The 12,255-nt window shown below is 52.3% G+C and overlaps 6 protein-coding genes across 6 annotated transcripts, besides 2 other annotated features; 2 read left to right on the forward strand and 4 right to left on the reverse strand.

The window, feature by feature from the left end:
* Positions 1-404: 404 nt before the first annotated feature.
* On the reverse strand, positions 405-2,225 carry PODANS_4_8067 (uncharacterized protein; the record flags this gene model as incomplete). The annotated part of the gene is made up of 4 exons (XM_001905988.1): positions 405-812; positions 866-1,143; positions 1,216-1,507; positions 1,566-2,225. The coding sequence occupies 4 exons, from the start codon at positions 2,223-2,225 to the stop codon at positions 405-407; spliced, it is 1,638 nt and encodes a 545-aa protein (XP_001906023.1).
* A 1,383-nt stretch (positions 2,226-3,608) lies between these two features.
* Positions 3,609-3,692: a sequence feature (5S RNA pseudogene).
* Positions 3,693-4,493: 801 nt separating this feature from the next.
* Positions 4,494-5,423, reverse strand: PODANS_4_8064 (uncharacterized protein; the record flags this gene model as incomplete). The annotated part of the gene is made up of 1 exon (XM_001905989.1): positions 4,494-5,423. One exon carries the CDS (start codon positions 5,421-5,423, stop codon positions 4,494-4,496), a length of 930 nt encoding a protein of 309 aa, XP_001906024.1.
* Positions 5,424-6,173: 750 nt separating this feature from the next.
* Positions 6,174-7,316, reverse strand: PODANS_4_8060 (uncharacterized protein; the record flags this gene model as incomplete). The annotated part of the gene is made up of 1 exon (XM_001905990.1): positions 6,174-7,316. The coding sequence occupies one exon, from the start codon at positions 7,314-7,316 to the stop codon at positions 6,174-6,176; it is 1,143 nt and encodes a 380-aa protein (XP_001906025.1).
* A 220-nt stretch (positions 7,317-7,536) lies between these two features.
* Positions 7,537-7,608, forward strand: a tRNA (tRNA-Arg).
* Positions 7,609-8,333: 725 nt separating this feature from the next.
* Positions 8,334-8,822, forward strand: PODANS_4_8055 (uncharacterized protein; the record flags this gene model as incomplete). Its single annotated transcript, XM_001905991.1, has 2 exons — positions 8,334-8,458; positions 8,537-8,822. The coding sequence occupies 2 exons, from the start codon at positions 8,334-8,336 to the stop codon at positions 8,820-8,822; spliced, it is 411 nt and encodes a 136-aa protein (XP_001906026.1).
* An 829-nt stretch (positions 8,823-9,651) lies between these two features.
* On the forward strand, positions 9,652-10,857 carry PODANS_4_8050 (uncharacterized protein; the record flags this gene model as incomplete). Its single annotated transcript, XM_001905992.1, has 1 exon — positions 9,652-10,857. One exon carries the CDS (start codon positions 9,652-9,654, stop codon positions 10,855-10,857), a length of 1,206 nt encoding a protein of 401 aa, XP_001906027.1.
* Positions 10,858-11,768: 911 nt separating this feature from the next.
* PODANS_4_8040 (uncharacterized protein) lies at positions 11,769-12,200 on the reverse strand (the record flags this gene model as incomplete). Its single annotated transcript, XM_001905993.1, has 1 exon — positions 11,769-12,200. One exon carries the CDS (start codon positions 12,198-12,200, stop codon positions 11,769-11,771), a length of 432 nt encoding a protein of 143 aa, XP_001906028.1.
* Between the last annotated feature and the right edge of the window lie 55 nt (positions 12,201-12,255).

Below are 12,255 nucleotides of genomic sequence, written 5' to 3' on the forward strand. Positions count from 1 at the left end.
GTTTCTTTTCTTGGATGATTTGATGAAACACATGTTATGATTCTCTTTTTGATACCCGAGTTCTATATGTTTTTATAGAAGGTTGCGGGTAGGAATTTTCTTTGTTTTTTTTGTTTTTTTCGAAGGGTATCATGGCAAGGGAGGGGGATGGTAAAGATTGATATAACTTGATATGATAGGTAGGAAGGATTAGGATAGACTGACTGGCATGATGTTATGGCAACGATGTTTAGATTTTTATGAAAGAGAGATTGGAATAGAATAGAGAGTCAGTCGTGTTATTGTTACAGTGTTGATTTATTTTCCCGCTCCAAAGGAAAACAAAGATGTTTGCTGACGTGCTAGACTAACTAACTTACTACCTACCTACCTACCCATCCATAGCTTCTTCCCCTTCTTTTCTCTCAACCCACAACCTTTTTCGCGAACGCACCCTCAAAAAGCCTGTTCCCCTCAGGCGGACTCCTCAACAGCCCGTTCCTGGGCAGCGCAGGGTTGTTGCAGTAGTCGTCCCTCACGCTGATGCAGACACCGGGCGTGCCGCGGCAGCAGGACAGCAGGATGCAGGCGGAGCCGTACTCGCAGTCGGAGTTGACGGCGCAGCCCTTTGCGCCGCAGACGTCGCCGGCCCAGGCGCAGACGTTGCCTGCCGACTCGGCGGCCTCGGCGCAGAGGCAGAGGTCGGTGTAGTCGTCGATGGTTTCCGGGTTGGGGGTTGCGCCGCCGGCGGAGCAGAGGTCGCCTGGGGTGTTGCAGGACCAGGGGTTTTGGCAGGTGGAGGCGCAGACGCCGTTTATGCAGCCGGAGGGGCACTATATAGGGTTGGTAAGGGGATTGGGAAGGGGAAGGGGGTAAGACGTACTACTTTATTGCAGCGACCGCAGTTGTTGGGGTCGTTCTTGTAGACGCAGACGTCACCGCAGAGGTGCTGCTCGGGATCGGCGCACTGGCAGCCGCAGTACTTGTCCTTGACGCCCTCGTAGGTGAGGGCGGCGTTGGCCATGCTGTAGTAGGCCACGTAGGCGGAGGCTAGGTTGCGGCAGGAGGAGAGGGAGGACTCGGTGCGGAAGCGCTCGTTGCAGCGGTCAAGGAGGCGGGCGGCGAAGCCCGAGTTGCAGGTGGTGAAGGTTTGGGTGCAGTCGGCTGTCGGGTGGGTGGATTAATATCTCGAACACAAAGGAGGGGGGAAAGAGAAAAGGGGTGAAAAAGACTCACTCCAGCAGACATCCACCCAGTTGCAGGCATCTTCAAACGTCTCGTGCAGCTTTGGCGCGAAATACCACCTCCACCAATCTGTCGGGCCGCATCCGTTGGACGTCACCGGGGGGGCGGGGTCGCGGGTGGTGTAGTCTGCGCCTTTGGGGCAAGTCTTGGTAACGGGGGGGTTGGCGATGACGTCTCGGAGTCGTGGGAGGACGTACAATCCCACCGTGATGCTCGGCCGACCCCCGCTGCTCTCGGAAACCTGGACGCCACCGTTCTCCTGCCTCTTGGAAAACACGTGGGACTGCTTCTTGGTAGGGGGGATACCCCGAGCGTAAAGCTTGCCGTCCTTGACGGCAAACCTCAAACTCTAGCCCGTTGATCACACCCGCAGTGGAAAGACCGTCGCACTGGACGGAGAAGACTGTGGTGACGTAGGGCTGGCCCCGTTCATCGCGGAGGGCGGTCTGCCCGTTTGTGCTGCGGAGGACCCAGCCTACTTCCCCGTTTTTGAAGATGGCGAGGTAGCGGGATGGTCTGTCGCCCCGGCCGGGGAGGCGAACGTCAAAGACGCCTCTGGGGGAGAAGACGTTGTTAGGGGTTTCGAAGACGAGACCTTGGAATTGGTCGTCGGGATCGGTCTCCTCGATGGCGCGGCTGGTGCGCCGGTCGCGGGTGACGGCGAGGCCGTTGGGGGTGAGGTAGGTGAAGTCGCGAGGCCCGTTTGGGTCGACGGCGCAGCGTTCGTACGAGGGAGGGATGAGGGGTCTGTAGCCTGGTCCTCGGAGGGGGGTGGGGAGGGATTCGGCCGACCAGATGGCGTCTTTGAAGGTGTTGAGGGCGATGGCGTCGGCGGCGACCTCTGCCGTGTTGGCTTCCGAGGCTACGGCGGCGTGGGCGCCGGTGAGGGAGGAGAGGAGGGAAAGGAGGGTGAGGGACTTCATTGTGAAGAGTGAGAGCCCGGGGCTCGGTCTGGAAGAGAAAAGGATGACCGATGACAACACAGGAGAGGAAAATTGCATCAACGAGGGGGAAGGAAAGAAGGTATGGGTTTTATTCTCTGCCTATTCTATCACGGGTACGGAATGGTTGCCATCACGACCGCAGAGTACACGATACAACCAACCTCACTCAAGCTAGCGACCAGTCACTATCCAGAATCCCATATCCCTCGTGGTTACCGGGCCATCCAGCTCACGATGGAGAATCGGTTCAGGGGTGGACCAACGGACCGTATAATATGCCGTGGAATTCGGTGACCAACCTCACTTTCCACTCTTCCAACTTTTCATCCCTGCAGATCTTGCCGACTGTTCAGCAGGTGAGCTGCGGCTCGACTTTCTGTCCAGCATTCCTGAACTATGCTGGTCAGGAGGTATGGAAATATGCAGGAACAGGCACGTCAGGGAAATTGGTATACAATACAAAACTGCTTCCATTGTATCACCATCACTCCCGCAACAACAATTCAACAACATTAAAGAAGAAACGACCAGGTAGGTATCGAGCCAGCCAGCCAGTCAGCTTCACCCGAGCTTCACCATTCAGATGATAGCCAACCTATGTCTCGGATCACCATCTTACTGCAAGGTACACTAGAGAAAATGTCTCATGCATAGAGGAATGAACCACGGAACTGTGGTAATGACGGCATCTTGTCGAACGCCCAACGGTAGCTGTCAAACTAAGGAAACGGAGACTGCGGGTTGAGGTTCCTAAGAATGGCTTTCGTAATTAGTTAGCTCTTCCGAATATCTCTGCACTCTTTTGAGGGCCTGTTGGTCATCTTTTGAGTTCCCGTTTCTTAGTCACAGCATGAGTGGTGAGAATAGGGGCAAAAAGGGGGCAGTGCCAAGACGTCAGTCAACATGGACGGGAATCAGCTGTGGAACCCAAAGTTAAAGAATCCCACCAAAAACATACCACACCGAGAATTACCCAATGTGACGAACCCCTGTACAGAACCTCTGAAAGGGATACGGGTTGAAGGTAACTTCTGACAATTGGTTCGGTGCAGCTAAACAGTGCACAACAAGATGTCTCGATGTAAACACAAGATGCCGTGAATACAACTGTGAATTGCATACTGCGGAACTGTCTATCGACACCAGCCAGTTCCTCCGTATATATAGACCTATTTATCACCATTATCACTCGTCGTTCACCGAAGGCTGGTGATAATCGTGATTATCACCCTTGGCGCTAGTGATAATCTGACTTCCCCACTTTTCCGTTCCTAGTGGTTGGACGGGTCGCGCCCCGCGCTCCCCACTTATGTCAGGTCCGTGACACAAGGTCGTAACACCTAAGCAGAGGGGAGTATAGTGGAGCAAAACCTTTAGGGGAAAAATATATACCACCAGGGATTCCCTGGTGGTTACCTACCTGAGTACTGGTCTAGCACTCACCTGAGTACTAGTGGCACTCAACTGCTTATCTAGGGGAAAGCGGACGGGATCCCGAGTTTTCAACTGGTTATGGTCGTATGTAATTGTTGATGGTGGTTTTAGGTATTATGTGAGACAACGGTTGATTCTGAGTACTTGGGTCAGTCCTGGCATGCGCACCTTGCTTTTGCCAGAGATGCTGTGTTAGTTCTGAGACCTGGAGGATGAGGGTTGGGTTGATGAAGAGGAGGGAAACAAGAGGATGGATTTGGATAGGTAGGTAGTAGGCACATGGAATGGGGGTAGGGGATGGATCTCACTGGAGACATGGTTTTGTTTGGCACCTACCCGATGGATATATATACCAAGGTACTCAGTGCTACCCTGGTGGTCGCTCATACTTTGAAGCTTTGAGGTAACTAAGGAAGGTGGTGGTGAGTAGCGAGAGGTAGTAGGAAGAGACTGGGTTAGTCCTGTCGAGAGCTCAGGGGGTAAGTGAGCGATCCAATCAGCTTCAGTCTCACACAAAGTCATTGCTCTGCTGTCCCGTTGTCCTATTGTTTACTGAATAACACGGACCCCGAAACCAAAACAAAACCTCCCAAAGGAGTACAAAAAAACATCTTTGAGATTGTGAATGTTTTTATTTTTGTGTTTTTTTTCCTTTTCTTTTTTTCTTTTTTTCTTTTTTTCTTTTTTTCTTTTTTTTTCTTTTTTTTGGTGATCGTAAAACCATTTCCAAATATCATCTACCGAACATTACCATTCTTTCCAATCCAACCTACTTCCTCCTCCCTATCCCAATGAGACTATGATGAGAGAGTCATCATCATGCATGTTGTTTCCTCCGCCATCACAATGACAAGCGAAAGATGTACATACATTATTTGCACGATTACCTCCTTACTTCATATAGTCCCCCCTCGCCTCCCCAAAATCCCTCCCCATCGCCCGCCAACTGCTCCTAGCCCAAGTCTTTCTTGCTAGCTCCTCTTGTACCATCCTCCTCCTAATAACCCCCATCGCATGACCCGCCGGATCCCGGCTGTTGACCACGTGTGGAAAACAAAGCCTGATCTCCTCCTCGGTAAACCGGAGTCCACCCCCCAACCTCCAAGACCTGACCTCCGTCTCGATTTCGTCGGCCTGAACGTTCAACTCCTTGAAAGTGCGGACCAGCTCCCTTAGCTTCCTCCCCCGGAGCAACCTGCAGTCGGAGCAGATTTTCGGGGCCCGCCCCCCGTCCGGCAGCGTGCGCGGCACGGCGGAGATTGGGAGGAGGGGTACTGGGGAGAGGAGGTGCCTGCAGTGGGAGGAGTTGAGGAAGGAGAGGGAACGACGGCAGATGGGGCAGGGCACCACGGGGGGTGCGGGGATCTGTGGGAGGGCGGCCCCAGGGGAGGGGGTGAAGTTGGCGGGGGTAGCGTTTGTTTGGCGGTTGCGGATGGAGTCGTGCCAGCCCTTGAAGCAGGGCTTGCAGACCATGTGGCCGCAGAGGAGAACCACGCCCGGGAGGGTGGTGGCTCGGAGGTGAGCGGGTGTGAGGGGGGTGAGGATCTTGGGGTCTTCGAGGCAGAGGTGGCAGTTGACGATCGGGGGGTTGATGGTGACCTTGGGGTCGTGGGTGTGAGCCACGAGCTGGGAGAATAGGGTGAGAATCTCACGGGTGTTGTTGGGGGTTGTGGAAGCCATTTTGGTGAATGGTGGTGGTGGTGGTGGTGGTGGTAGTGAGTGTTGTTTTGGTGATGTGTGAGTGTGGATGATGGTAGTCCGATGAGGAAAGGAAAGGTCTTCTTGAGGCTGTTGAGGATGAAGCCTGATTAAACATACCATGATGATGAGGTTCTCATGAGCGGAACAAGGCGAGTGTGTGTTGACCACAACTGGTTCATGTTGATATACACTGGCTCTGTTGGATCACAATACCTCAAGTGTAGACTCAGCACCTTATCTATGCCGGTCTTCACTGATTGTAGTAGTGGTTTGAACTCATCTAAATCAGATTAACCTGACAATACATCTCTTCCACAACCAGCCTGTGCTATACATCGAGTCTACTTCTTGTTTTCACCTTATGTAGATACAGCGAGGATACAGTCTACCGCTGATTCAAAAGCATCCCCTAGAGTTTCTCAACCACAACTAGTCAAACACAACCGCATTGTTATGCTCAATAACAACATTATTCGCAGCATTCTTTGTTCTTCAAGCTTGAGCCCAATGCTCCTGGAAGGGGGACTTGCAGCCGTCGCCTTTGTCTAGGTGAGCACCTGGCGCATCTCCCTTACTCTTCAATCTCTCGGCAAACATCAGCAGATATAATCAGTGCTCAAAGTGTAGAGGTGAAGTGCCATGCGTTGTTTCATACCAGTCTGACCTATCACATCAAATGGCTTTTTTGACAGTTATAAGGGTTGAGCAGAAACTTCGTTTTGATCGCTTTGAGATTTCTCCAAGAAATGCTTCTACGTTTTGTTCAGAGTGCTATGTGGATGCCAGCCGACATCAAGAAAAGCAACTGCCCAAATAACTGTTGACCATGATATCGTACAGCCTCCCTTACTCGACCGCCCTCAGCGCCCCTCAGTACCTCCGATTCCCAGCATCTGCCTTACCGCTCCTCTCACGCTCCAACATGGCATCAAACTCCTTCTGCGCCTGATTCTTCGCATAGTCCTTCTCATTCTCCGTATAAGTATACGACTCTGACTTGCGCACCGGCGCTGCTTGATTGTCCTTGCCCCACGAGGCAGGATTCTCACCCGACTTTGCCGCCTCTCTGATCTTGTCCCACGAGTTGGTCAGCTTCGGAGGGGAATGGCCAGTCTTTCCACCCGTTGATGAACGAGCGCCATCTCTTTGAACAGGTGCAACAGGTGAGGCGTCGTCAAAGAGGAAGTCATCGTCGTCCTCCCAGCTCTTTGGGGGCTCAGGCTTCGACGCTGCCTGGGCCGCCTGTTGTGCCCACTTTGGTCGTTGATACTGGGCTGGTTGCTGTGGTGTCTCTTCTTGCTGTTGCCCTCGTTGATAGTCTTGCTGTGGCGCACGGTCCTGCCCGTAAAGATCACCCATCTCCGGGCGGTGCTTTTGCTGCTCGTCTGACTCCTTGAACATCCTCAACAGCTTGACGCTGTAGGAGGTATTGGCGAAGCTTGCAAATAAAACAGTGGTCCAGATGTTGACCACAAAACCATACGCAGCCAGACGGGCCAAGCGCCAAGCTCGAACGGCAGCCTCACCTGTCCACTTGGGATTGGCCAGAGATGGGAAGGCATTGATGTTGTACTTTTCCGGGCTTGGGGTGTAATGAGGGAAACGGAGCTTGTCACGGCCCCGGCGTTCAAGGGCAATGGTGGTGGCAATCCATACAGGTGTCTCGAGCTCCATGGTGTTGACATATGTGGTTCTGAAGTTGGCAACAGCGTTGGCCTCATCGGTTCTCAGAGGGCGTTTTGCCATGATGTGAGCAATGTTGAGTGAGACGGAGATCTGCTTGGCCAAAAGAGAGTTGTCGCCGCCGCTCTTCACCCAGAACGGGGCCGTGAGGTTCTCGACGGGGAAGCTGAGCTGTCGGAGGATGCGATGCCTTTCCTCGGGTGTCATGACTATCCTTGGCATGCCATTCTTGTCGAGCAACGGCTTGGTTGGGGTACCATCGCCCATGTCGAATTGGTTGTTATCGTCTGAAGAGCCAATGTCGGCCACGGAGTCGTCTGGCAGAGGCATTTTGTAGTTTCGGTGAGCAAATTTGAGTGAAGTTGCTTGAATCAATTTGATGATGCAAGGGAGAGCTCTTGAGAGCTCCAAGCCTCCAGCCCCCACCGAGATCTGGTCTGACGTCGGTAAAGTGGCCCAAGCTTCTCAGATCTAGCCGATCATCACCTATCTGATTCCACTAAGTACGCTATCTCCAGCGTACTAACCTCCAACAAGGAGCAATTGTTCAGCCCGGCTAGCGCAATGGTAGCGCGTAAGACTTCTAATCTTAAGGCTGTGGGTTCGAGTCCCACGTCGGGTGTAAGCTGATTCCAGCTGGTATCATCTATCACTTTTGCATCTTCTTTACATATATATATATATTTGTGTCTGGATATTGACACCACCAGAAGGATCTCCTTTTTGTCTCTTCAGGAGATGTGGTGGATGAAAATGATCTGTGTCTTGTGTGTGGACCCCTTGTCTCGGAAGTCATACGCTGAGTAAGTATACCTTGCACTAGTACTCATCGGAGTACCATCCTCAGCCTGGTTATGACTTCAAGCGTTTCGCTTTGGTGTTTATATTGCATGTGTTGATGACATGCATCGCTCTAATATACGGTGGTCGCATAAGTTGGGCGATACTAAGGACATGGCACTGCAGCGTCACTAATCCAAGCTAGAGCATGAATACTGATCAATGGATAGCAACTTAGGGAAGACATTGCTCTTGCAAGCCTACTTGCCTTCAAGGACAGCGAGGTTCATGAACCATCTAGGTACCTATGTCGGCATCGTGTGCGTGTTTATATGTTGACTAAACAAACATCTCAATGATTCAGCGTCTTGCAGTCAAAAGGGAAGTGCAGAATTGGTTCTAATACCTAGTTGAGCCAAATAGCTACTTCGGGGTTGTCTTTGAGCATTTTGCTGTGCCAGGAGAAGCATAAATAGAAGAAATGGTCCTCCCCAACATGTCTCATTTCCATCATCAGCACACACCAGATACAACAACGACAACACAGACACCCAAAGCTCTGCCATCATGAAGTTTCTCAGCGTTATCGCCCCGGTCCTCTTGGTCTTGAGCGGGCCCAGCATCGCCTCCCCAACCCCTGAACCCGAGTACCCTACCATCAGCAACACCACCGTGGTTGACGAGTTGCTTGCGTAGGATTCCGCCCTCCCTCCTCCCAGGTTCCCCCCCCGAAGAATACACGTAACTGACCAGATATCCGGCACGTACAGTAAGCGGGCCACCTGTTCCGGCTCCCTCAGTACCTGGACCTCATCCTCTACAACATGCACAGGAACTGCCGGTCAAGTCATCACCAACCCTAACAGCGGCCAGTGCTACACCCACGGTTCTGGCGCCGCCCAACTTTTCAGACGTGCTTTGTGGAGTGGTTCCTCGGCCACTGTTACCTTCTATTCGTCGACCAACTGCAATCCTGGCACTGTCGTTTCCACCACCACCACTGGCCTGCTTTGCTGGGCCGGATGGGAGTTTTGGAGTTTCAAAGTCACATGCTAGTTGGTGACGGAAGTGGAATGAGAGGAAGGGGTGCTTCGATCAAGTACCTGTGGTGCTTAGTTTTGTACGGCTTTGGGGGTCATCGGGAACCTGGTTGTCGAGTCGCCGATGGGGGGAGATTGGTGCAATAACCACCTAGGTACCTCATGTACCTTTTTTCACTTAGGTCAAGGTGTGGTCTCGGGAACTGCAGCCCAGACTACCCCACACATTCGTTAAAATCGACTTCTTGATGCTCGGGCATTGTCGCTGTCCTCTTTTCATTGCTCTTAACTTGACGAGGTTGATTGCCAAGCAACCACCAGCCAGAAAATATACAGCGCGGTTATTTATGTCCATACAGTGTTTTGGTACACCTCACCTTCTTGCACTTTGGGCAGTGTACCTAGGCGGGAGGAAGGTGCTAGTCCCATCCTGACATTCTCATGAGCACTATCGATTTCCCAATGCTCGATGTGGCATGCTCCGACCTCACCAACATGTTTTCAGCTGAGATGGGTGCTATGTATGTGTGGGGTGAGTGTACTGTTGCCTGCCTGATATCCACACTCCTTCAAACCCAAGCTCTTTGAACAAGCATCAACAAACATTTCCGTTTCATACCCTCTTTCTACCATCTTTGTAACCTCCCAAGTCTGTTGGAGACACACGCCAACCGGCTTCATGGCAACCAACAACCTTCATGCCGTTTATGATCGTCATCTCGGCCAGGTTGACAAAGACGGCACACTCGATACTGCCGTCAGACTGGTAGACTCGATTCTTCGGGAGGGCAAGGCTCTCTCAGAAGAATTTCGAAGCAGAACCCTTCTTTTCTCTCCAAGCGCTGATGAGATGGAACGCCGACGAAGAACTTACACCATCTGGCGTGACCGTTGCCTGTGCTAAGTTTGCCGCTTGGCTTCTCGGCGAGCTTTGCATCCCGCCAGGCTGGGCTATTCACTTTGGGGATCCCGACCTGTTCTCTAGAGCTGTGGCTGCCGAACACAAACAGACAGCACCGGCTTCGGTGAACCTCAGACTCGACTTTACCTGCGCTGTACAGCTTGTTCATCAACTCCGGGACCTTTCTTTCCTTATTCAAGAGCCGGAAGACATACTCCTGCTGTGCGACAAAAAATTCTATACAATGCCCAGCATAGCAATGACACCGCTCAAAGTGTTCAAAGCTGCTCTGCTTGAGCCGTCAAAATGGCAAGGAAACAGTTCCTCCAGAGACGATGATTGCTGGATCGGGAAAATACATGATTCAGCACAGCAAATAAGCAGCCAGAACCAGCACTTGTGGATGGACACAATGGAGGCTCGCCCCCAGTTTCCGCGCCGTCCAGCCTTTGGGTTGGGTGTTGGGAACGACATATTCGAACCCAGAATGACAATGGAAGGGGGCCTCCATGCTCGGCAGAATCTCACAGATCTCTTCCTCATGGAGGGCAGTGCGTGTGAGATTTGCCACCACCAAAATAGCCTGTCAACCTACTTTGCAAACAGGATGGGCAATCTGAAGCAGGAGCCCACTATGTTCGACATACTATGCAACAGAAGACGAGATGTGATATCTCTCGAACTTACATGTGCCGATTCTCGAACAAAGATACCTCACATCAGTCTCGTCAACAAGGTTCTAGAATCACATATCCGCTACCAAGCCGACAAGGACTCTCCGACCAAATTCCAGGTCGCTAGCTGGCAGCCCTCAATCCCTACAGACATTGTGTGCCATGGTGATGCACAGGCAGTTCCAACCTACCGTGACACGGGCAACACCGACGAGTTTGTGTATGACAAGGTGATATCTCAGCAGCTATACCCTTCTCAGTGTTCCCTTTCAACAAGTCCCACCACGAAGCTCTGCAGATCTTCCGCAGCTTCGGACTTTTATCTCCCAAGCTTGTCGAGACTTTTCGCGATGGAGACCTCGTCAAAACACAGATTTTCTCCCAGGACCTTGCCGTTGTCAGCAAAGATGGTTCTGCGAAGCTTACCGGCTCTATCGAAGACTTGCGTCTGCTGGCTAGCGGACCAAACCCACTGACCGATGATTTGGTGCTGGAGATTGCAGGCTTCCATCCGTCTCAAATCCAAGCTCGGGCGTTCGATCAAGGAATTGGATGCTGCGGTATATTGCTTGAGAAATCTTGAGCTTCAACAAACCGCCACCGGGAAGTCTTCAGCGCCACTACGAACCCCTGAACTCTCCGCAACCACCCCCTTTGTGATCAAGAGCCTGTCTGCTATTGCCAAGCTAGGCATTCAGTATGATATTGCCCGCGCTGCGCTGCCACCTCTCTGGGGACCCCATGGACTTCTTCGGTGAAAGGTCATTTCTGCACACCAAACTCCTCCCTCCGGCCGCACCTGAGCGACTCTCCACGGCTTTCCACAGCCAAAGAACGGCGAGCATAAGCCCTCTGGAGCGTGAGGGCAAACACCTTACCATCGACGAGGTAGAAATGCGCGTTTGCCAGGGTTTGAAATGGCCGCAGCAGCACTTTTCAGCACTTAGGAAGGCAGCAGGCCTGGGAGATGAAACCGCCTTGCTTACCTCGGACAGTCTTTCGGCTCTGTACCGGCATACCGTAATTTGCCAAATGCTTTCCATAGCGCCGAGTGACTGCTTGCGCTTTTTCAAGATTTTTCTCGATGGTACGAAGCCGTTTTGACAGCCCTGAAGCAACTTTGGCCTGCCTTGGAGACGTGGACGAAACTGCTCAATGGGGGCTGGACGCTTGATTCCCTTTGCAGTGTTCTTGATACCTCTGGGGATGGGCGGGACGGGGAGATTTTGTCAAGTTTTTAACTATCACCCCGGAGGAAGCTCAGTCGTTGAGATCGTCAGAGGCCATCAAGCTGGAGGCAGATATCGAGGAGTGAGACATACTCGTCCCTGGAGACTTGAGTTGAGAAAGTCTTCATGTTAACGGCTTGTTCAACCCCCCTTATCAGTCACTCTACCTGCACATCAACTCCGCTTTTTCTCACCACCAACCCCCAAAACCCTCCCGCCGCCAGCAAAAGCAAGCCAGAGCACACCCTAAACACCCCCACAAACGCCTTGTCGCTCTCCATCCTCCCCGTAACCAGCAAAGCCACCACCACAAAAACGTTGAGCGGTATCCTCAGAAACCCGTACACCTGGCTCCTGACCCCATCATCGATCAACTTCCCCTTTAAAAACCCCATAGTAGGGAAATACATCCCCACACAAGCCTCAAACAGACAAAACACCCAGAAGGTGAACTGCGAAGAGGACGTGTTCGACGCCGCTAAGAAAAAGCAAAGCGATGACACCCCTAAAAGGGAGAGCAACAGCGAGTCAAACGGCAGTCTCTCTGTGATCTTGCCAAAGATCAATGAAGACGCCAGCGTCGAAGCCATAAACGCCGCGAAAATGACACCATAAGGCAGTGACGTCCCTGATGGGGAGGAGGAG

Source organism: Podospora anserina, chromosome 4, assembly GCF_000226545.1.
Source record: "Podospora anserina S mat+ genomic DNA chromosome 4, supercontig 4".
NCBI classification, from domain to species: Eukaryota; Fungi; Ascomycota; class Sordariomycetes; order Sordariales; family Podosporaceae; genus Podospora; species Podospora anserina.